General features: G+C 39.3%; 1 protein-coding gene across 2 annotated transcripts in view; it reads left to right on the top strand.

Moving 5' to 3' along the window:
- Positions 1-24,326, top strand: part of rsu1 (Ras suppressor protein 1) — a 91,183-nt gene extending 66,857 nt beyond the window's left edge. For both annotated transcript variants that reach the window (XM_062984000.1, XM_003221955.4), the window contains one exon: positions 23,664-24,326. In XM_062984000.1, the coding sequence (XP_062840070.1) occupies positions 23,664-23,766 (103 nt within the window). In that variant the 3' untranslated portion in view covers positions 23,767-24,326. The remainder of the gene's footprint in view (positions 1-23,663) is intronic.
- The last annotated feature ends 1,608 nt before the right edge of the window (positions 24,327-25,934 follow it).

Below are 25,934 nucleotides of genomic sequence, written 5' to 3'. Positions count from 1 at the left end.
TTCACTGAATAGTTTTCTCTACAAATCTCTAGGTTCTCTAGTGGGATCTGTGGTCAGCAAGCTGTTAGGAATTGTGGTAGTTGAAATTCAAAATACCTGGAGGGCCAAAGTTTGCCCATGCCTGGTCTTAAGTATTCACCCTCTGATTTCACCTCTATTCTCCCCCTCCTCGCCCTTTGCATAGAGAGGTAGGGCCTATTGTAGGTGGAACACATGATCAAACTAAAGGTTGGAATTTTCTTGAGGGCCAAGGTGGGACAAAACCTGATAGAACTAGTCTGAAACCTAATATACTGTAATAAACCAAGCACTGAACCTGACATAATCTGGTTTGTAATAAGAAACAAGCTGTTAAGATTATCAATATATCTCAGATATGAACCTGTACTAATTGCTTCTGTCCCATTTGTTTGATTCTCCACTAGCTTTGCAGCAACAGCTCTATTATCCCAATACCATGTCCTTTTGGTTCAGAGCTGCAAATAAAGTTGAGTTATGGTCACTCCACAAAATGTCTCGTTGAATTATTTTCTTGGCAAGTTTAAAATACCAACCAATTTATTACTTTGTTTGTTAGGAACTGTGCTTTAGACTTTAGAGATGAGCAAATTAGGTCTTTGTTTGAAGAAGTTCGCAGTCCACTTGCCACAGTAGCTGCACTTTCTACTGTGAGAACTTCCTTTGTCTATTGTTATTTTTTCCTTTGTCTGCTCTTACTCTTTCATTGAGAGATTTGTTTATTGGTTATTAAAGATTGATTTCACCTCCTAGTCCATTCTTCTCATCTGATTTGCATATCAGTTGCAGCAGAACACCAGCAATATGTTTCAACAAAGCCCATTTTTCCTCTGTGCATGTGTGCATTTTCTACCTATTGATTCAGATCAAAGCTAGTATGTTATATTTAACTTATTCCTAGCTGTTTTCTAGATAGCATACCATGGAACATGGAGACATACTAAAAACAGACGGGTTAGTTGCATATGAGCATATGTTTGAAATTCAATGTGCTCCAACAATTTTTAAAACAAAGAATTTTTTGACATTTGGTATAAGCTTTTGTAGATTCTCTCCTGCTTTATCGCATGCATGCGGCTGGAGTCCACAAAATCTTATGCCAAATAAAATGTCATCGTCTTTAAGATGCCATAAGATTTTTGTTGGTTTTTTTTGTCATAAAATAACAAGGTAACCCATTCAAATTTTAACATTTCTCACAATTTTAGTGAAAATCATGGTATATCCAATGAGCTTGACATTTGCCCACTTTGTGAAGAAAGGAGTAGGTATTTCTCCTACTATAGTACTTTTATATGTATATATGCTTTTGTTTCATTTCAAATATTAGTAGTATTTTATTTTTAAAAATGTGAAGCCTTGATTTAATCATAGAATTACTGAGTTTTGAAAGAACTCAAAAGCCATTTAGATAATCCTTTGTACGTGTAGACATCTGGAAAGAACCCAAAAACCATTTAGATGGATTCCTTGTAAATGTAGATGTCTACCAGTGTCTAAGGTAGTCTTCTACTGTCAAACAATTCTTACTGTCAGAAGGTTCTTCCTGACATTTAACCCGAATTTCCTTTCTTGTTATTCGGATCCATTTATTCAGGTCCTGTCCCATGAGGATTTTCAGCAGACAAGATAATCTTAGTTACCCTTCTCTAGATGCTTTTCAGTCTGTGAAGTTACGTTGTTGTTATTTCAAACTATTCTAGTGATCCAGATGAGTTCTGAGGCAGGTCTATGATAGTGTATATTCCTAGTAGGGTTTGGCTTTGGTTGCCCAGTGTCAGATTTTGCTTCTGGAACTGTGTTAGATTTCCATCTCCCAGTCAATGAGGATGCATTCATTTGTGGGGAGATAACCCAGCACAGTTCATCTATCTATATTTTTTGACAGGTGACCAGAACAAAGTGGTAATGGCAACTTGTTTTATTTAATAGTTCAAGAAAGTGAGGGACTTGCAAAGAGCCGGGCTGTGGCGCAGCTGTTGAGCAGCTGCCTTAAATCACTCTGACCATGAGGTCATGAGTTCGAGGCCAGCCCGTGGCGGGGTGAGCACCCGTCAATTAAAAATAAAAAATAGCCCCTGCTCGTTGCTGACCTAGCAACCCGAAAGATAGTTGCATCTATCAAGTAGGAGATAAGGTACCACTTATAAAAAGTGGGGAGGCAAGATTAACTAATTTACGACCTGGTATGAGGAAGTGCCGTCAGTGTGGATGATGAAGCAGCTGCTCCCCCCTGTGGCCAGAATCGAACATCCCCTCAGAAGAAGGTTAACTTGCCTCTGCGTGTCTCTCTCTGTCTCTGTTTGATGTGTTTATGGGCATTGAATGTTTGCCCTATGTGTGTTATAATGTGATCCGCCCTGAGTCCCCTTCGGGGTGAGAAGGGCGGAATATAAATACTGTAAATAAATAAAACTGTAAATAAATAGTATCCCTAAAGGCACCAGATCCTATCTGATCTTGGAAGCCAAACAGGGTCAGTCCTGGTAAATACTTTGATAGGAGTCTGCCAACAAATCCCAGGTGCTGTAGGCTATATTTCAGAAGGATGAACTGGTAAAACTACCCTTGAATATTTATTTCCTAAGGAAACCCTGTGGAATTCAAGGGGTCACCATATGTCTCTAGGCAACTTGCAAGAACATACATACAAAGGAGACTTGCAGCAGTAACAGCAAGATTGTCCTTTCCTTTCCTTTTGCATCTCTCACGATACATATTTCAAGTTATATTGTCTATGGTTTTAATTTTGAATACATGAATGTGCTGGGATTATCAGTTTAAATCCATGAGCAATGGGTTTATATGTAATATGTAAAATTTGCAATAGAATATAATGTGAGTGTGTTTAACTAACCACTGCTGTCATTCCAATAAACCCTCCCTTGCCCCATTCTAGCTGCAAAACAAAAAATATAGTTCAACTTGTAACCACCAAATAAATCACATGGCAGCTCCACTCTCCACCTTGGAAAATTGTAGTGGTAATTCAGTTTCATCTTATTTGCAAGGTGTTCTAGAAATTGTACATTAGTGTTTTGTATTTTGTTTTGGTCTGAAACTACTTCTGTTTAAAAAAAAAACAGTTTCAAGAGTTTACATAGATATTCTGCCACTACCTTGTCTGTGTATTTACATCTACAAGGTTTTGGTTTATGAGCAGCAAAAGCAAACTGTCACTGTTTGCTGTAAATTGAAGCTTTTAATAATTTTGTCTGTTCTACCACATTTGTCAGGTTTGAATATTATGTCAGTTGAAAATAAAAATAGCAGCAAAATCCAGCTCTGGTGACACTGAAAATTTATCTGCTTGTAGTAAGTATCAAATACTGACTTGAAGAATGAGCATTTACAGTCCTCTCCCATCCCCCACCCTCAGAAGCATAACATAAACTTTTACTTGCTGCTCATCGGGATAACAATAAGTTGTTCATAGCTTATCCTGCATTATATGTCTGACTATCAGGTGATTTGGGTTTTCCAAGTGGCACAGAGTCTTATTCACAGGAAGACCGACACTCTACCAAGATGAAAGGATAGGCTGCCTTCCCAGGTGGTAATTGTGCAGACATAAGCACACTTGTGAAGAAATTTAGTTGAATTTCTGAGAGCTGGGTTACAAATGTATCATATGCATCATCATGAATTCTCTGTTAATCTAGCTTAATTTTAGGTTGAAATTAATGGCTGGTGATTGATGGCAATATGCACTGTAAATGAGTCGACATTCAAATCTAGGCACTTACCATAGCGATGAATGAGCTTTGCAAATCCTTCCCCACTAAATTCTGCTGCTGGCATCCTCAACCAGCCGGTCAGCCCGTTCCGCAGCTGTGCAGTGTCGCCAAAACGCTGTGTTGCCAGCCATGCCCCCATTGTTGGAAACAAATGGTTGAGGAAGCAAGCGGCAGAATTTAGTGGAGAAGGATTTGCAAAGCTCATTCATCGCTATGGTAAGTGCCTAGATTTGAATGGCGATTACGTGAGATGTGGTATTTGGGTGTAGCTTTCAACTGCATATGGTAAATGTTTTCTCCTATACTTTGTTCATTTTTAATTCCAAAACGTAATCTACTTTGTGGATAGCCCTTGTATTTAATGAGACCTTTCCCATCTGACTGAGTTAGATCCAGACTTAAAGCCCTTTCACACTACAAATAGGAGAACGGTGGGCATAAATGTAATTCAATCAATCAATCAATGCCCATGACTACATCCTGTTGAATCCCAGGATTTGTAGTTTGATGGGACACTAGAAGTATCTGGAAGTGAATTCTAAATATCCCTTCCTAAATTGCAAATCTCAGAACTCCATAGGACATAATATAACAGTTAAAGTGGAATCATATTGCGGTCATTGTGTAGTGTGAAAGTCACGCTCAGAGTAGATCTATTAAGATCAGTCTTTGTTCCACAACTTTTAAAAGGTTTACTCTAAGCTTAGAATCAAAGAGTCATAGAGTTGGAAGAGACCACGTGGTCCATCTAGTCCAACGCCCTGCAATACAGGAAAAGCACAATCAAAGCACTCCTGACATATGGCCATCCAGCCTCTGTTTAAAAGCCTCGACAGAAGGAACCTTGTGTCTCCTCTCAAGCTTCTCGTCATGCTAAACATATCAAGCTCTATAAAACACTCCTTATAGGACATGGTCTCCAGATCTTTGATCATTTTAGTCACCCTCCTCTGGACACCTTCCTGCTTGTCAATATCTCTTTTAAATTGTGATGCCCAGAATAGGACACAGTATTCCAGGTGAGGTCTAACCAAAGCAGAATAGAGGGGCTTCATGACTTCCCTCAATCTAGATACTATACCCCTTTTGATGCACCACAAAACCCCATTGGTTTTTTTAGCTGCTGCATCACACTATTCGCTCATGTTCAACTTGTTGCCCACTAGGACTTCAAGATCTTTTTTACATGTACTGTTGTCAAGCCAGGTGTCACCCATTCTGTGTCTTTGCATTTAATTTTTTCTGCCTAAATGTTGTATCTTACATTTGTCCTTGTTGAAATTCATTTTGTTAGCTTTGGCTCAGCTCTCTAATCTGTTAAGGTCATTTTGAATTCTGATCTTCCTCTGGAAGCTATCCCTCCTAATTTGGTGTCATCTGCAAACATGTTAAGCATGCCCCCTAAACCTTCATCCAAGTCATTAATAAAGATATTGAACAGTGCTGGGCCCAGGACCGAACCTATGGCACTCCACTCGTCACTTCTTTCCAGGATGAAGAGGAACCATTGGTGAGCACTCTTTGGTTTCGGACGCTTAACTAATTACAAATCCACCTAACAGTAGTGTTATCTAACCCACATTTGACTAGTTTGTTTGCTAGAAGATAATGAAGGACCTTGTCAAAGATCTTACTGAAATCAAGATATGCTACATCCACAGCATTCCCTGCATCTACCAATCTTGTAACTCTTATCGGAAAAGAAGTAAGATTAGTCTGGCATGACTTGCTTTTGAGAAATCCATGTTGACTTTTAGTAATTACAGCACTGAGAAACCATGATTACAGACTGCCTCTTTGATTATCTTTCCTGATATTGAAGTCAGGCATACTAGATAGGGTCCTTTTTCCCTTTCTTCATTTGCCCTCCTCCAGCCTGCTGGGACTTCTGTTCTCCAAGAATTCTCAAAGATTATTGCCAGTGGTTCTGAAATTACTTCTACTAGTTTATTCAATACTCTTGGATATAGTTCATCTGACCCTGGAGACTTGAATTTGTTTAGAGTGGCCAAGTATCCCTGGACTACAAGTATCAAGGACTACTTTTACCATGAATAAATCCAACCCAGAATGCATTGAAGTGCTGCCTCAGTCTGTTCCATTGTTAACATATCGAGGAATGTGAGTGCGGAGGAGGTGTGTGTGACTTTCCTCTACTTTAAGTTTTACATTAGTATGTGCGTATATAATACTTTGCTTTCAAGTACTTACAAATAGAAGAAATATGCCTCTTATACATAAAACCATCTTTTTTTCACCAACTTGAGAGTGGTTAAATGCACAGGACTCTAGTCTTCCTTTGTAGGAGCTACTTTTCTATTGTCGCTAACATCACTTAATGCATGGTGTTGACAGCATGTGTGTGTAGGGATGCTGAAAGTGGATTCAGTCCCCTGTGAAAGAAATGAGAGAGCAGACCACCTCCGTTAGTCAGCCACAGTTCTGCATGACGGATGGAGACCACTGATGGGTTACTGTGGGCAAAGTGGCCAGACACATACCTCTGGGCCTGGGTGCTGGCTTTGAGCTGAAAAGGAAAGGGGCTTCCAGCTGTGCATGAATGGGAAGAATCCAGGAAGGGACTCTTCTTCCTAGTCCCCTTCCTGTCTTCTTCTAAATTGGGATGAGGCCTGCTACCAAGTAAACTCCTAGTGGGCATGCCTACAGCATACCTGGCAATGACGAAGGTGTGTGGATGGCATGAAGGTAGCTATTGGATGCAATGGAAAGGGAATAAGGAAGAAACTACTAGGAGCAGAGTGTAGATGGCTTTCCACATTTGCTCCCACCATCAGACTGCTTTTTTTGTCAGCTCTGAGAATAACCTCCAAGTAGTCCCACTTCCTTTTCTGTCCCTTCTAGTAGTGACTTTAAGCTCCTGTCAGAACCACTAAAAACCTTTAATTTTTTGTATGTCATTACAGTATTATGTTCACTGACATTCACCGACGAGTGTCAAAAATATTAAACAAGTAAAGATGATACTTCTGACAAAGTACAAATATGTGCAATACAGTCAGATCTTGGACCCCTTTATGGACCACTGGGCACTAATAAATTTGTATGTATTTTCCCTGCTTCATTGACCCTATGTGCATGCACATACACAGGGCAGAGCTGAGGGACTTCCATTTTCTTTGAAAAACATTATTGAATACAATTCCTCTACCTGCCATTGAATTTCCTATACTGTTTGCATCACATGCTAGTTGTTTATTCATGTTTATTTCTGGACAATAGAGAAAATTGCTCCCTGTGTGTATATGTTTGGGTATTGGGAGGCCTTCCATGTTCATATACATCAGTGTCCTTCAGATGTGTTGGACTACAACTTCCACAAGTCCCAGCTTTCATTGGCCACCATGTTGCAAATCCAGTGTCCTCAATACAACGTGGATGGCTTTGCACACCTGAATTTTACTTTAATTCATTGGGAACACTACCCTAAAACCTCCTTGACCTGGTTCTTCACTAATGCAACAGACTCTTCCATTAGCAGAAATTAGATTTCCTTCTCACCCTTACCACACCTCTGTATCCTGGATGACTAGGGAAATCAACCTTTTGCTGCTCGTCGGCTAGTTTGATTTGTGCTCAGAGTTAGTAGAGGAATAATTGATTCATGCTGTATGATCTTCAGTATATGCCATTAATGTTTTGTTTCACTTAAAGCCTGGCTTTGAGATGCCATTCATTTCCTGTTTGCGTTTTTATTTTATTTTGTAAAAGCAGCAGGTTAAAAAGCTCTGTGCCTTTCCCTAAGTGATCAAATGAATGCCTTTGCCATGATGCAGTATTAGATTTTCATCTGAAGGCTATAAATGTTTTTTTTGTTTTGTTTTTTTAGAATACTTTCAGACCCCCATGCATTTAGCTGGAATGTTTACTCCTGTTGAAATGTATCCATCATTCTTAAGGGTATCTAATAGCCTTCTTTTTCTATTCAACGAGATGGTATCTTATTATCCTTTCAGCGAGCCACCATATTTTATGTGTTCGACTGACACTGTCCAGATGTATCTCCTTCAGCTTAGATAACAGAGTATTATGGGACATATAATTCCCCAAACCTAAGATTATGGCGTAAGATTGCAATACAATGGCACACTTTGGTACACATGAGCATCTTTAGGTGCAAGTGCTATTGATATGGATCAGTCAAGCATCTTTGTTAATAGTAAAGTGTCTATGTGCATGCATGCATGTATATATTTCAGCTTCATTTAAACTATGGAAGCATCTTGCCTAGAAATACTGGCATAATTATCAAACTATTCTGTAGAGGAGGCAGGCAGTATATCAATCATTTAAATGTTGACACCAGGGAAATAGTGCATATGTCCTGTCCTCATCTAGCATGACTCTAATCATCGGCCCAACAATTCCACGAGAGCCGGTGTGTCCCTATGCATGAGCATAGGACAAAATATTGCAATCTACAATTTACAGATTTTTAATCAAATTGTCGCTTTGTGTTTACCTTGGACATGTTCAAGTGATTCTGTCTTATCTCAGTTTTTTCCCCTGTCAGGAGCGACTTGAGAAACTGCAAGTCGCTTCTGGTGTGAGAAAATTTGCCATCTGCAAGGAAGTTGCCCAGGGGACGCCCAGATGTTTTGATGTTTTTACCATCCTTATGGGAGGCTTCTTTCATGTCCCCACATGGAGAGCTGGAGCTGACAGAGGGAGCTCATCTGTGCTCTCCCTGGGTTGGATTCAAACCAGTAACCTTCAGGTCAGCAACCCAACCTTCAAGTCATCAGTCCTGCTGGCACAAGGGTTTAACCCACTGCGCCACTGGGGGCTCCAATCAATCCATCAGGATAAAAATTAGGTGTGAGGGTTTTCTCCCATGCCCACCTCCCTCTTATCTACACAAAAGGGATTTTTAAAAGCAGAATACCTCTCTATAAGTTCTAAGGACAAATTTGTTGGAAAGTTGCAGTTTAGGGGTGACTGAATTAAAAATCCAAATGAATTCCAAAGCAGATCAGAATAACAAAAAAAAATCACTTTTTCTTTTCTTTCTTCTTCTAAAAAAAACCCTTAGTGTTACATTACATTTATGCATTGGAGAAACAACTCTTTTGCATTTAGTAACATAAGATTTTTTAAAAATATATAGACTAAAGTTCCAATGCTAACATGGGATTTCTAATAATTAAATGAACTGATGTAAAGAGACCTCATGGGTAAGTTGATTCTTTACTCCATCAGTATCACTGCTTCTTGCAAGAAATTGTTATGTAGTGAATTGTCAGTTCATTGCTGAAATGTGTATAATGTGCTGAAAAACAAAATGTGTTCCATGATCATTGTTCATGTAACAATTATTTCACTCTCTGTAACAATTAGCTACATTTTCCACTTCTGTGCCTGATTATAAGAGGAACTTGAGGTTTCTCCAATAAATGGTCTCACCTGGCCCACTTTGCATCTGCTATTCTTAGCTGTTAATGAAGCACTAACCCTCTGTACCTGTTTTAACGCAACATTTGAGATACACAGATCCAAAGCATCAACATTCCCACTATTTAGTGTTTCTCCCATACTCTGATCATGAACTAAGTTATGTAAAAATGAAATCAAGGATTTCATTGGAATTTTCTTTCAGATAATGGGTGAGCTTGCAGCCCTTTGCCCTTCTTTTTTTTCAGTATGCAGGCAATATTTTTTGCAAAACCAAGATTTTGTAAACATTAAGGTAAAGGTAAAGATTTTCCCTGACATTAAGTCTGGTCGTGTCCAACTCTGGGGGTTGGTGCTCATCTCCATTTCTAAGCCGAAGAGTCGCTGTTGTCCGTAGATACCTCCAAGGCATGACTGCATAAAGCGCTGTTACCTTCTCGCTGGAGTGGTGCCTATTGATCTACTCACATTTCGCATGTTTTCGAACTGCTAGGTTGGCAGAAGCTGGGGCTAACTGAGGGAGCTCACCCCACTCCCCAGATTTGAACCACTAACTTTTCAGTCAGCAAGTTCAATAGCTCAGTGGTTTAACCCGTTGCGCCACCTAAACGTTAGGTGATGGTTTTGTAGGCTTAGAGATATTCAGTATGAAATTATTTAATACTGTAATAGCAGATGTGTTTGGTGCTAAAATTCCTTGAGGAGAAGTACATATATATTGTGTACACCCTTGCTTTAAAAAATATGGCCTGCAAGCATTCATAGTTTGCTTCAAGCTGAGATAAAACATAAACGGATGTTGCTGGATACCACTGTGAACTGCAGTTCAGTAGTAAATATTTGAGCATCGACAGATAGATAAACAAGGAAAAACCAGCACTGAGTACACGTTGTCACAAACTTTGCAGAATGAAGTTGTTTGACTACGTCTTTCCCTAGTGATTTGGCTGCAGATGAAAATGTCGCCAGCATTAAGATTTCATGCTTGGATTTCCACTCCCAATGATCATCAATCAGCAGATGGACCCATCAAGAATAATTTTTTCCTTGGGATTAGTCAAATACATTGGCAGAAATATGGAAAACCTTTGATATTGCTGTGTATTTCTCTGCGTAGGTTTATTTTTTCACTCACAAACACACATTTCTTTTACTTGAATATGTGCCACTGTACCAGCAGATATACCTGATCAATAACACTGCATTACAGATATAAAACATTTTTATGTACAAAAGATTCCAGAGTTACCAATAGTAAACCATAGTGAGTAGTTGTCAAATATTCAACCAAGGGAATTGGATGGTACTACTTTTAAATGACAATATGAATGAATAAATAAAACAGACAGGAATGCGCCAATGTGCTGTGGATGGATACAGTTTTAAAAATCTTACATTATATACCTTGCTTTTGGGAATATCCCTGTGTGTGTAGGCATTATTTTAACTGTTCCAGTTTAACATAGCATTAGCATCAAAAGTATATTTTACCAGTCTAAGTATTTGTATTCAAGAGGCAAATCTTTGTGCCATGGGTAAGTGAAACCATAGATGTCAAATCTTTGGTTAAGGGGGTTGTACTCGTATTTTACTCCTATCAAGGCAGATATCACTCATATCGGTCATTTTTAGATCTGATTTTTTTCTAACTAAATGCAGTGTGTTAAATTTATTCATTTTTTAAAGGTTTTGACCGAAGTCTCAGACCTGTTAAGATAACCTCAAACAGGGCCGGTTGTTACTAGGCGGCCGCTGACGCGGCCGCCTCGGGCGCTGGCCGCTAGGGGCGCTGTCGAGGCGTCGACAGCGACCCGTAGCGCCACCGACGCCTCCGGTGTTGGCGCGGGCCCGCGGGGCTTCAATCCCCGCGCCCACGCCAAACCGCGACAAGCAGCTAGGCCATTTTGCCCTTAGTCAACAAACTAAGGGCAAAAATGGCCTATCTGTGCTGTGCGCATGCGCACAGCACAGCTAGGCCATTCGGGCCTTACTTCCTGGTCGCGGCCAGGGCACGCTGGGCGGGGGGCGGGGCCAACTCTGGCCCCGCCCCCCGCACTATTCGCCCTGGCCCCGCCTCCCACACAGCGTGGGAGGCGGGGCCAGGGCACGCTGGACGGGGCCAGGGCGTGGGAGGCGGGGCCGGTGGCGGGGGCGCTTTTTAGCACCCCCGCTTAACATTTAAAAATATCTCCGGCCGGCCCTGACCTCAAATCTGCTTTATAAGTTATCATCTTGTTGGTGTTGATACTGTGTGCCTTCAAGTTGATTCCAACTTTAGTCAACCCTAAGGTGTACACTACCTATCATGGCATTTTCTTCGCTTTCCTTTGAAGCTGAGAGAGTGTGATATGCCCAATAGTCAGGTAGGAATTCAAATCCTGGGTCTCCAGAATAGGAATCCAATACTCAAGCCACTATACCATGTTAGCTCTCTGTGGTATTACCTATCCCTCCAGTTTGGTGTGAACTGTAAATTTAATTTGCATGTGTTGTCGAAAGCTTTCATTGTTGGAATCACTGGGTTGTTACGAGTTTTCCAGGCTGTATGATCATGTTCCAGAAGCATTCTCTCCTGACATTTTGCCATAGATGTGGACAAAACGTCAGGAGAACAACCCATTGATTAGCATGGCTTCTATTCTATCATGTTTAAACATTTATAAACATGAATTCCACAGAAGCCCCAGGACAGAACCCAGCAGCGCGCCATCTGACACTTCTCTCCAGATTGATGAGGAGCCATTGGTGAGCACTCGGATACCTAAAGGCATCTAACACAACTATGTAAGACTCTCCTCTGTTGTTCCCATCATCTTCATAGGCACATCTGGTGGAAACATAGGAGAGGATGCTCTCAGTAACTACTTACAGGATTTGGAACAGTCTTCATTGAGTGGTTGGAATGATCCTCCACTTGCTAACTTCCCATTAGTGAGTGAAAAGTTTTCTATTAGGAAGAAACAGCAGATATAAATGAATAATGCAATCCAAAGGGTTGTCATCATAGGTCCCTGCATACTGCCCAATGTGTCTCATATTATCCTTAGATGTGAACTTGGGTCTACAGGTACTTTTACACTGTAGAATTAATGCAGTTCAACACAACTTTAATTGCCATGCCTCAGTCGTGGGAGATGTAGTTTGGTGAGGCATCAAGATTCTGGTAGAGAAGAGTTTTATAAGGCTATAGACCAGTGGTTCTCAACCTTCCTAATACCACAACCCCTTAATACAGCTCCTCATGTTGTGGTGACCCCCAACCATAAAATTATTTTTGTTGCTACTTCATAACTCATTTTGCTACTGTTATGAAACATAATGTAAATATCTGATATGCAGGATGTATTTTCATTCACTGGACCAAATTTGGCACAAATACTCAATACACCCAAATTTGAATACTGGTGGGGCTGGGCAGGGGAATGATTTTGTCATTTGGAAGTTGTAGTTGCTGAGGTTTATAGTTCACCTACAATCAAAGAGCATTCGGTACTCCACCAATGATGAAAGTGAACCAAACTTGGCACACAGAACTCCCATGACCAACAGGAAATACTGGAAGGGTTTGGTGGGCATTGACCTTGAGTTTGGGAGTTGTAGTTCACCTACATCCAGAAAGCACTGTGGACTCAAACAATGGTGGATCTGGACCAAACTTGGCACAAATACTCGATATGCCCAATTTTGAACACTGGTGGAGTTTGGGGAAAATAGACCTTGACATTTGGGAGTTGTAGTTACTGGGATTTATAGAGCCCCTTAAACCCCACCAACAATCGAATTGAACAAATTTACCACACAGAACCCCCATGTACAACAGAAAATACTGGTCTTTGGCGGCCCCTCTGAAACCCCCTTGCGATCCCCCAGGAGTCCCAACCCCCAGATTGAGAAATGCTGCTATAGGCCTTATCAAACTATAACTCCCATGATTCAGTAGCATGGCATGTGTAGCCATGGCAGCAACAATGGTGTCCAACTAGATGAATTCAACAGTGTACATGCACCGTGTGATACACACAGCACCTCACACCAGCTTTTACTTATTCCCAATTCAGATATCACTGGAAATGACTGCCTTATTACAACAGTTGGCAAAAAATTATCATTTGTGTGGGCAGATATCTGTGTATGGGATAGTTGCAGAAACTGCTAATTTCTGTATGGGGAAATGAGATGAAAGGCATGGATTTCAGTTTTGACAAAATACATATGTCAACTGAACATTCGACATTAGGAGGGATTTAGTACCAGTCTCATTACCGCAGTTCTGCATTAAACGATGGTAGAAAGCTTAGAGTGTGAGATACAAGTAATTTTTAAAATATTGAAAAGCAAAAAGCCCGGTATAATTAGATTCAGTTTCCAATCCCTTGGTAATTCTCATGTGCGGACTTACACTCACAGTTTTTCCTCCTCCTTTTCTTTTTTTCCCTTATAAATTACATACACTAAATGTTGTAAGAGTTTGGAGATTGTAATAGAAAAGAATTAGCTAATTAGCAGGCACTCCCATTCGCAATTGATTTGGAGCATCAAAGGTGCCCACCTGTATATTTTATAAGCTTGCATTCAAACAGTGCAGGTTGGAAGCAGGGTCCTTTCCCCCGTTTATTCATCAGCACTTTGAAAACACAGCAACACACAATTAATTATGGAATAATAGAGACATTATAGAGGGCCTTAGCGATTTTTCATAACCATCACCATGGAGGCAAGACTGATTGAAAGTTTGTTCAGGTGTGACCCTCGCTCCGTGCCAGCCAATAATCTTTATAGTAAAACTCCAGTGAAAATGTCACTTACGGTAATGAACACAGATCATAAGTTAAGCCTCACATATACTTCTTCATTATTTTTCATTAGGGGTTTTTTTCCCCATCTTCATTTGTGATATTTTCAGAGGTAGTCAGGGAACAGCTATCAAGCTAATCATCTCCTTGTTTCTTAAGATTAGAGTATTAAACTATAACGGAGCAGTAAGCAAACACACAGTGCTCGAAGTGATACCGACATTCACACGCTGATATTTAACTTTTCAGATTGTTTTAGCTCTCTGTGGGGTCATGTCTAAGTTTGAAAGAGAATGAGAATTCATCAAGACACATCTCCCTAATTATATTGGGAAGACCATTCTAAACTTGTGCATGTATTGCATGTACTTGTGCATTAATAAGTCGAGGTTGAGGACCAAAATTATGGATTTGGATATGATCTGCGGATAAATCAAGGATCATTTGGCAGAGAGGGGAAATTCCCAATGCCATCTCAGGTCCAGCCACTCTTAGCAACCGCTGCTACCTTTTTACTCTCAGAGAAAAAGATCAGAAGTAGCATTACAACAGAGAGAGTAGAGAGCATTGGTGCTCCTTTGGAGTTCTCCTGGACTCAGAGAAGGAGATGGTTCCTTGCAGTACTTACATTGACCCTTGAATCTATCAGGTCAATTTAATGAATTACATTTCTAGACTTACACACAAGTATATACAGTACCTTCTGTTACTCGTTTAGCTAATTCAGGGGATTAATACTCCTAGGCTCACTGTAATTTTCCTGTCAATCCATGAAAACCCACATTTTGCATAGGTTTTATAATTCACCAGGAAGTAGACTGATCATAGAATGCTTTTACAAGAAGCCCCATATCATAAAGTTGCCTTTCCCAAGACTGTTCCTTTACTATAGGTTTATTTTATAAAGATAAGTAGATTTGGAATAAATAAAGCTCTGGGGTTGTGGCAGCTTTACATAAAAAGCATAAAATATAGTTATGCTTATAATTAAAGAAGTCTGTTGTTTCTTTTCATTGGTGTGTGTTTACAGTATATTGCAATTGTATTTGCTTTTCTGTGAATTTTCGATGTCTTAATTGCACTTGTTGGAAAGGAAGGTGCAGTATAGATAAGGTAAAATACAGACTTGATGAAAAAGAGTCTTTGGACTGTGAAGTCTCCATCCTGTGGAAACAAAGGTTTTGTAGCAATAAGGGTCTTTGGACCATAATAAAATGTTGTTGAGTTGTTGCTGAGCTAATGAGACCCTAGAGATTTTTGGATAAGAATTCTAAATGCCTCTTCCTAGAATTCCAATTCCCAGGGTTCCATGGGAAGTTGCCATGATAGCTAAAGTGGAATCATACGGCTATAATTATGTAGTGTGAAAAGGCCCTGTAGTTCAGAAATTATTATATTTATTTATACCCCGTTTTATCTCTCCCGAAGGAGACTCAATACAGCTTAACATAAAAACATTAGCACACTATTTAAAACATAAAATATGCAAACAATAAAACAGAATTAAATATAAACAGTATTAAAATATCACAGTTAAAAACCATTAAAACATAGTCAAAGTTAAAACCACAGAAATCATGTCACAGTGACTCTTCTGCACATGGGGGGGGGACACCTCATTTGCATCTAAGGCTCCAAAAAGGCAATTTGAACCTAGAAAAAAGGAGACCAAAACAAAAATTAGGAAGCAGACATCATAGAAGCAGAAAGTAATAGCCCCTTGTGGAAATGAATTGCCACAAATAACTAAAACTAATGTAAGCTTTGGAACAAACAAGCTTTTGTAGTTGAGCGAACTTGGGGATGAGTCACCAAACTGATATTCTGCCTTTTGGCGCAGCCACACAATAAAAGAATGCATCAGAGATGCCCACAAAGAACATACTGACCTCATAGCATGATTAAATAAGTGTTCATGGAAACATATCTGTGAAGTATGAATGCAGAATTTTTGTTAGATAATACACTCAACGACTAAGGACTTCTATACTTTTAGCAAAAGCAAATGCACTCTGGAGATGAAGAACCTTTTCATTCCATATTGCCGAGTTTCTGAATACTAGCATATCTTCCTCCTGGCAAGCGGGCCAACAGAAAACCCAGTTTGTTATGATTTTTTGTTTCTTTCCCTAACACACATACCAAATACATTTAAATAATTAAAAAAGAGAGAAGTACACATTGTAGGGTGCTACAATCAAACAAGTCTCATGGTGCCTCCATTCTTTTTTCAGGGACTGTACAGACATTCTTTATTCTCATCCACTGGGGAGAATCCTGCAGGAATTATTGAGGACAAATAAGATGTGCATTCATATTTGTGATTTAATTTTATTTATTTTTTTAGTGTCAGATACATAGACAGAGGTATGTGGGAATTCTTGCTTCAGTTGCCAAAAGAATCTGATAATTTTGGATATTTATGAACTTGACTTGGAGAATGCTAGGTACTTGCCATTCTGTATAACAAAGCAAAACTGATTGAGAGAGCCTTGCCTTTAGTCAATCTCTGTCTGTTGCAGAGGATGGAATCATACATTCTATGGGTCACATATGACACCTCAAGACCTTTAGGGAAAAATTCAGATTGCAGGCTTCCCCGCACCGTTTTAATTTTTTTTTAAGCAAACAAAACACTGTTTGTCAAACTAAAAGTAGATGGGTGTTTAGCTTCTTTAGGTGAGCTTTTTAAATGTTGGTATTATCTGGAGTTGTGGCTGCCAATACATCCCAGGAGTAGAAATCTGGTCCTCTGAAGCTTATCCACTTCTCATCTTCTGTGATGGGCAGGAGCTGTCCCAAGTCCCTGGAAGGAGAGTTTATAAACTTACCTGCAGGTAAAAAGCAGCATAAGACGTCTTCAGTAAGGCTGGTGCCACTTTCGCTGACTCAGGGATATATCCTATACCATTTTAGCATTACATTCAGCCCCTCCACCTTTTCTGAGAATAGGACCTCCATGAAATCAGAAATATGTGTTTTTTTAATTTAAAAAAAACTAACAATACTTGTCTAACAATCTCTGCAGCAAGTTGGCCATAAGGTTGCACAGGAGAACCTAGAGATTACTAGAGAGAACATGTTCATCAGATCTGCAAATTGTCAAATCTGCAAAACATATAGTTTTGCCAACTATATAACATTAAACACAATGGAGTAGAACCTTTAATCTGGTAACTAGTAATTATCCACTTTCCCAGTCTCGTACATTAATTGTATTCCTTTCCTTCTCTCAGAGGGGGGGGGGGGGAGAATGAATGAATGAATGAATGAATGAATGAATAGATGATAGGAGAGATAATAGATATCCTATGCATTCTAGTATAAATCTAGAATTTTAGTCAAAAAATTGGCCCAAACTCCTGGATCATCCTAACCACCAGTCAGTGTCAGTACTCTTGTCATAAAGCCATTCCTTTCTTTGAGTAGAGTGGTGAAAGGTGAACACTTAGTTCATGGAAGATTCCCAGGCCAGGAAAAAAACATTCTTCCATAGAAGTAAAAAAAAAATACAGCTAGTAGCAGAATTTAATGAGAAAAATGCTGGGACTGAAAAAAGCACTTGAAAGCAAGAAGTCAGCTATAACTAGAATTCCAGCCAAAACCAAGGTTTTTTAGCCAGTCTGGAAGAGCGTTTTGTAATGTATTTGTTCTCCTTTCCAAGATTGCTGGCAGTAGTAGTGAAATTTTGTATGTAACAGTGCTGGCCATGGAGTACCCAAACAAAACTTTATCAGCTGTGCACCAAGTAACACCAGCAAATTTCAATTTAGACTTTAAAGGAGGGTTAGAGATTTACTCCCAGTTTTACTTGTAATGGATATCCATACATATTTCACATCATATATTTTGTGTTGCTGGCTCAAGCCGTCTCTCTTGAGGAAGACTTTTCAGGAAGCACATTTATTATTTTGCCTTGCTTGCTCTCCAAGCCACCTGACCAGTAATTGCACTCTATCCATGCATATGTTCCCTTAGCCCTTAGTTCCGCTTTTTCATTTTGCTGGTTCCATCATTAATTATAACACCAACCATCTGTGAGGTGAATCAGATAGTTTTGGCACCAGACTTAAAGTGTCTGAAGTGATCCCTGAGAATATAGATTTGTGTTTTTCTGCTCTAACAGAAATTATCTCATAAAGATACTAAAATAGCTGAAAGTTTTGCTTTGTGGGCAATACTTTTGTCAAATGAATGCCAGGGTGATCATAACTCTAGACCTTTGTTTATTTACGTGGAAACAAGTATGCGCTCTGTACCTTGGGTGAAATTTATTTCCTAATCAATGTGTTGGCCATTGCAGTTAAAAAACAGAACCCAAGGGCTTCCCAAATCTTGTAATTTGTCTGGATTCATAGAGTAACATTAGTGTCAGAGTAATGTTCTTCCTAATTTTGGAAAGCGTTGCTTGGCTTTTGTTGGCTGAAAATAAGCCATGCTGTCCTACAATAGCCAACAGTCTAATGGCATGAAGCCATTGTTGTGGAATGCATTTGGGGCAGACAGTGTTGTTTATCCTGCAATCTGTAGGGATATTTTCCTTTTACTCTTGCACATGATTCCACTTGGTGTGCAATTATCACACTCAAAAACCGCAGTCTCTCCATGATTAGGTGGCTAAACTAAGCAATGAGAAAGCAATGCATTTTCCCATAGAAATGGAATCTGTCTGTAAATAATAGAATAGAGAGTTCCTGCATAGGAACAAGCACTGAACCTACAAAAAAGGCAGTTTTATGTTCACTATCCATGCCACCGTCCCACCCACCCCAAATCCCCCAAAGCATCTGTTTCATATTCATAAACAAATACCGTATTTCATCAATTCTAAAATGCCATCAATTCTATGATGCACACTAATTTCAACATGACCATAAAAGAAAGCTTTATTTATATGCAGTATATTAAAAGCATGTGCAGTTCTAAGACACATCCCATTATTTGAGATGTTTATATGGAAAAAAGTGTATCTTGGAATTAATGAAATACAGTGTGAACAGTGGAGTTTCCCTCCACCCTCTGTGCCAAATCTGCTTGTGCAAATGTGATGTTGTTCCCTGTTTCTTTTTTCCCTTACCTGTTTCGAAAACATAGCTTTGGGCTATTGAAATTTTGCAACACTTAGCAGAAGGACCAAATAGGAAGAGAAAATTTAACCTGGCCAATATTTTCACATTTTCAAGTCCCTCTAATAGCCCTTGTTAAAGTTATAAACCTTAATAAGAGGATTTATAGCTTCGGCATCCCGAGCTTTTCAAGCCTTGTGATTTATGCTTCAAATTGCTGCATTTAGCACTTCGTCCTTTAATTTAGACAGATCACCCATTTTCTTAAATGCTTAAGTAACGCACCGAGTTGCAGTTATTGATCCTCCCTGCATTTATTACAAAGGAGGCCGAGTTTGCTCTCCCCTCTTGGGAGGCCCCTCCGCCAACTGCATGCTTGCTGGTGACAGCTTAGACCCCCTGATACATAACCAAAGACCTTGCCTAGTAGCCCTGCAACTGCTTGGGGAATTTTTATTAAGTAAAGGCATCATTAAAGTGGACAGAATGATGAAGTTTAATGAGCATCCTTCTGCCTTATTGTTAGTTTTGCTGTTGTGGCCAGAGCGCTCACATTTGTTACCCTCATTGGGGCAAGCAAAGGACGGCACAGGATTCGTAGCTAAGCTGAGTATCTTTCGGGGACTTGTCAATTTGCATATTAGACATGCTTAGGTGTATTTTGTGGCAAAGAACAGCAAAGCCACACAATCTTATTATTAAGAGTTTTAATGTATTTTCAGACTTGACATTAAAATCCCCTAGAAAACTATTTACCCTTTCCCTTAATGAGGAAGCTGTACACTACACTGGAGGTCTGGCTGAAGTGTTGTTTGGAGAGACACTGCCATTTATCAGTTACGATTATAACGCCATCAGACTTTTTAGTTGCCACCCAGCATAATTACCGATGCCTGAAAGACATGAAAAATTGGTATTTTGCAACAGTGTCCTCATTGCTCCAGAGGGATTTTACATGGCGGATCCCATTTAAATATTAACATCTCCATACCAGTGGAGAAAAGTAATCAGCAAAGTTGTATTTTGACTTGGGAAATTTTAATAATCTATCGCTAATGGGCAAAAGATGTAAAGAGGTGGCAGAGAAGATGAAGTCGATGTTAGGATTACTCAGGTTTGGCTTTGTTTATAAAAATGTTCAGACAGTCTCATTGTACACTATAGATTCTGATCATAATTCATATATATGTCAGGATAAACAGGAAGGCAGAATTATAAGCAGCCTGCGCCGAGCTCAGTGGTCATTCTTTTGGCCTTGCTTTGCTACTTAGACAGCACAACCCATCAAATTGTGGCCATGCACTATAAGTGATTGCCTGCTCGTAATTTGTTTTGTACTCCTTATCTGTCTTCCAGTCTTGTCATTGCAAATCATTAGTGAGTTATTTCCAACATCACTTTCCACAGCATGATTGTGAAATTCCCCCTTTTTAGTAGCAAATTTACCAAAAAGAAGATAGATTTTGAACGGTAGTTATTGCAGACCAGATCTTTGAATTTCTTCTCCTTCACTATTGGGTCCCAATTACCTGGATGCACTAATGATAGAAACTTTATTTGTGATGTTGGGGTTGAACGCAAAAAAACAAAGTATAAAAATTGCATTAAGGAGTACAGGCAGTCCCCGAGTTACAAGCATCTGACTCATAGTTAAGAAAGGGTGTGAGACAACAAGAAGTGAGAGAAATTTACCCTTAGGAAGGGAAATTCACTCCTGAAAGACTGATCATGGGGAATAGATGTCTCCACTGAAGCTTTCTCACCAATTCTTGTTTCCATAACATGGCACATTTCCCAATTATCACAGCGACAGAAAGGGAAGTGAAACCTTCTAAACAGGTGCACAGACAGCAAAATGAACACCACTAACCCTTTCCCTATGCTATCCAAAGCGTATATATGAATATATATATATACTAGCTTAGCCCAGCCACGCGTTGCTGTGGCGAAGTATGGTGGTATGGGAAATAAAGTATTGAGGAATTGGTGGTAGTTAAGGTAAAGGGTCCCCTGGGCTGAGTGGGTTGCTAGGAGACCAAGTGAACAGAGCTTAGCCTTCTAACTGGCAGCAATTGGATAAAAACAATTATTCCTCTCCCTCTAATTAGGACTTTATTTTTCTTTTCTTTTTGTTGTATCAACCTAGAGGCATGGATGAGGGGCTGTGCTGTCAATTTTCGAGGTTGTAGGGTGTTTACTTTTGTTGTTTTGTCCGCTGCCGTGATGCCATCACTCTTTTATATATATAGATATGGGTGGAGTTACCCTTAAACATTTACCTGTTCTGATGTACATGCAAAATCAATTTAAGAACAAACCTACAGATCCTGTCTTAATTTGTAACTTGGAGAGTGTCTGTATACGTATTTTCATTTGTATCTTATTAACCTCTTCTCAGAGAATATGACATAACATGTCCCTTTTAATCTTCCTTACTTGTCTGACCTAGCAACTTTACTGCAATGCATGACTTGTTCTGGTACCCAAAGACTCCCTGCTTCAACTATTTGAGTGTATATGTGTTTGAGTGTTTAAATCTAGGACCATTTCTCTCCTGGCACTTACTCCCTTTGCCTATGCTGCAGAGATGATAGATTGTAATAAGGATGCCTCCTTCAGGTATAAACCTTTTAGGAGAATGTATCCTGTATTGCAATGGTTCTCAACCTGGGGTCCCCAGATGTTTTTGGCCTACAACTCCCAGAAATCCCAGCCAGTTCACCAGTTTACACTGCTGTATTGCCTCAATCAGGTCCCATCCAAACCTGTTTCTGGTTGAGTGGCTATAAGCACATAGGAAGTTGCCTCATATTGTGGAAGAGCATTAGCCAAACTTATGCAATATTACAAGTTGAGAATCCCTTAACCAAAAAACTTGGGATCAGAAACGTTTTGGATTTTTCCCCAGCTTTTGGAATGTTTATACATAATGAGAAATCTTGTAGACAGAACATAAGTGTAAACAAAAAATCATTTATTATCCATTTGTCTCTTTTATGCATAGCCTGACTAATTTTATACATGTTATTTTTAATAGTTATGTCTATGAAACAAAATTGGTGTGCACTGAATCATCATAAAGCAAAACGTCAGCTACCCATGTGGATAATTTTGGAGTTTGGAACATTTCAGATTTTGGATTTTCAGATAAGAAAGGGATACTCTATTTCTTGATTGATTGATTGATTGAATTTATATCCCCAGCTTTTATCAAAGTGAGATCCATATATGTATCTGCCCACACTAGAAGCATTACTCCAGGGTCTAAGGAAGAACTGTTTCTAAGCTACACCTGGAGATGTCAGGTTTGAATCTGGGACCTTTTTTCCTCATGCAAAAAAGGAAGATGTCATGATTCTCACACCTTTGAAACATAAACTCTCAGATTTGGTTTTGAAGACATGTGCGCATAGATCAGGAGCTAATTTTATTGAGCTATTGCCATAGTTAGTATGTGCACAGCCTTTCTCCTCGTAAGAAAGTTTAGCAATTTCTTTCTGTATTGACACAACTGAACAGTCTCCAAAAAGCACTTTGTCAACCAAGCAAGTTTACATTTGCATCCTGCTTGTCTCGAAGGCGTTTAATTTTGGTTTTAGTAGGAATCACTCATAAATTATCCATTAATTGCTCTCTGGTGTTTAGTGTAAATCCTCTCAGCCTTATAGTCCATTTAGCTTTCCTGTGAGTGCCAGCAATCTTAATTGTGGGATACTTCGTCAACATTTAATCAGTGCTCTGTATTAATGTGGCATTGATGTGTTGGTGCCTCTCTTGCTCCAATCCATCATGTGTGCACAGCCAGGGAAGAGTCTGACACCATTGCTCTGTGTCACTTTATCAAGCCCTCGAGTACTCTGGTTAGGCAGCAGGCTCAATTCCCTTTACATCCGCACTCCATCTTGCCAGTTCAGCCCAATTTTTGTCAATGTCTCCAAAGGTTATGGATTTAAGGAACTTGTTCCACCCCCCAAAAAAACTTGTGTATGAAGTAAAAATCTTCGACCTTGTTTTGGTTTGAGCAGGAATTTTAAGATATATGGTGAACTTGCCATGTACCGTATATTTGTATATAAATCTAGAAATGTTAGTTAAAAATTAACCCAAAAATCTTGGTCAAATTATCAATAACTCATTTTAAAAGGAACTATCCCATTTCTAAGTGGCAAAAGCAAGAGCTTAGTCCACTATTTCCCGGACTTTGGTCTTCAATAGCTATTGGACTTCAGCTCTCAGAATCCCTGATCATTGCCCAAGACAGCTGAGGCTTCTTGGAGTTGAAGCCCAAAACACCTGGAGGATCAGAGTTTGAAAATCACTGGCTTAGTCCATCCTAGGAGAACCTAAAGGAAGCACTAATCTCCTCTACTCTCTGTTTTGTTTTGTTTTTTTGAGTGCCAGAATAGATAAATGGCTGGCCTCCTGAGTGGCATTGGGGTTTTCCCCTCTCTATGAAATTTATCCATAAGCTATATCAAAATCCATAATTTTGTCCCCAAAACCTGCCCTCAACTTATACATGAGGTCAACTTATACATGATACTTTATTTTTAAAGAATATATTTGCTTCCTTTGAAGAATTCTTTCTGTCTTATGTTCAATGATGAGACTTCAACGCTCTTTATGTTCTTCCTTTCTAGTCTTTACGGCAGACACATGCAAGCAAACCCTGAACCTCCAAAGAAGAACAATGACAAATCCAAGAAGATCAGCCGCAAGCCTCTAGCTGCCAAGAACAAATAAACCGCCAACAATATGCCATTCTTACAAAACATGTTGCTTCGCATGTGTCTATTTTTTAAACGTATTATTTACCAAAAAAGGTTGTTGTTTTATTTGCTAAAAGCAAGAATATCATTTTATATCTAGCACAGCTAGTCACAAAGTATACACAGCCTTGGTTAATTAATCCATTATTGTAAGTATTGCCTGTAATGGGCTTAAACCAGGCAACTTTTTAATCTGCCATAAATCATTTTTCTGGGTATTAAAACATGTATGAAACATTCAGGGGGAGGGGGGGAGATGACTTCACTACTGTATGTCTTTGATTCCAAGATGCACTTTTCCCTTATATAAAGATCTCTAAAAATGAAGTGCATCTTAGAGTTGCAGGTGCTTCTTACGTATTTCTTTTGTTCGTGGTGGTGGTGAAATTAGTGTGCATCTTTCAGTCAGTGGTGTTTTAGAATTGAAGAAATACAATAATTCACACCACCAGCTAAAATTGATTGTCCACCAGACCATGTATCACTCATATTTTATGTACTACTCTAAATTTATTAATAAAACAGTTTTTTTTACCATGTGTTGTTTTCTTCTTTACTTCACCCCACTCCCTTGGACAGTTTAGATTATCTGATGTCCCTGCCTCAAATGAAGTATTTTCCATTATATCTGGTCCAGCTTTAAAAATGCATCATTAGGATAAAAATGCTTGTTTGACTGATTTAGGCAGAGACACTTTTAAAAGTATCCTTGAGGAAACTTGTGAAGCTGACGGACACTCAATCTCGATGTGTGTCCTAGAAGCCTGCTAAATATACCAGACCCAATATAATAGCTAAAGACCACTGTAAACCAATCTCTGCATAATAATAATACTAATTTTATACCCGCCTCTCCTGATGACTTGAGGCGGGGTACAACAAAGTCAAAAACATGAACATAAAATATATACAATAAATTACATAGATTAAAAACAAAAAAATTTTTAAAAAATTGCACCAAACACAGATACAGAATTGACATATAATAGCAATACAATGTAAATCAGAGCTCGTGACTGAAAGTAGACTGGATAGGCCTGCCGAAGGAGATGGCTCTTCAATTGCGTTTTAAATTCCGACACCTCGTTTGGTTGTCGGAGCTCTTCTGGCAGGTCATTCCACAATTGTAGTCCAGCCGATGAAAAGATCATCCGGGTGACAGTTGCCAGTCAGGTTCTGGCTGGTTGAAATAAGCATCTACCAAAGGGCTAGGTGTCGTAAAGAGCAGATTATGTGGGAGAGGGCAATCCTGTAGGTAACCTGGACCCAAACCATGTAGGGCTTTCAAGGTCAAAACCAACACTTTGTACTTTGCCCAGAAACTAATTAGCAACCAGTGGAATGACTGTAATATGCTCAGTCCTGGATGTTCCTGTACTCAATTTGGCATACAGCCAAATGTCACCCACCCACCTCCCCACCCCCTAGTGAAAACTGGCTGAAATCAAAACTGGAAGTAATTTTGAGAGATTCTCACCACAGAATGTGGGAGTGAAAATTGGCCCTCTTCTACGGTTGCTCACCCCTGTCATAAAATGTTGCCATGGTATTTACATTAGATTCATAGGACTGTAATTGTGTAATGTGAAGGCATCATATATAGTTGTCTGTTTTACTGTTGAACTTTGCAATTTCATTTCTGTTCACTGTAATTATTACGGTCTTCAGGTATAGGATAGAATATTAATATTTCAATTCACCAGGGATTCTAGAAATTGTAATCCAGAAAATTTCCTATATAAGCCTTGGGTTCAGCTGGTGAGTAGCTTCATGTTTACTTGATATAAGAGGTGTTTTAGACACCCTTGCAATGGAAGAAGTCAACCGTCAGAATTGCACAAGATCTTGGATAGATCCATAGGAATCTTTTTCTTTATTCATAAACCAAGAAGAATCAACATAGACACAGTCAGACGACATGACGTTCAAGAGGGCCACTATTAAGTACTCCAAAATACCAAAAGAAAAGGCAACTGAACAAATAAAAAGAGTTTAGTTTCATTTTTTAAAGCAGCACCATATATTTTGTTTTTAGTGTGAGTTAAAGCATGAAGCTTTCTGTGCAAGATGTGACAAATTTTAATCAGCTTCTTTCCTTTTCTTTTTCTTTTTTTTACTACTGTGTCATAATTCTTCCTTACC

This window comes from Anolis carolinensis, chromosome 6 (assembly GCF_035594765.1).
Source record: "Anolis carolinensis isolate JA03-04 chromosome 6, rAnoCar3.1.pri, whole genome shotgun sequence".
Classification (NCBI taxonomy): Eukaryota; Metazoa; Chordata; class Lepidosauria; order Squamata; family Dactyloidae; genus Anolis; species Anolis carolinensis.
The sequence above is the reverse complement of the archived record's forward strand: the minus strand, read 5'-3'. Positions and strand labels throughout refer to the sequence as shown.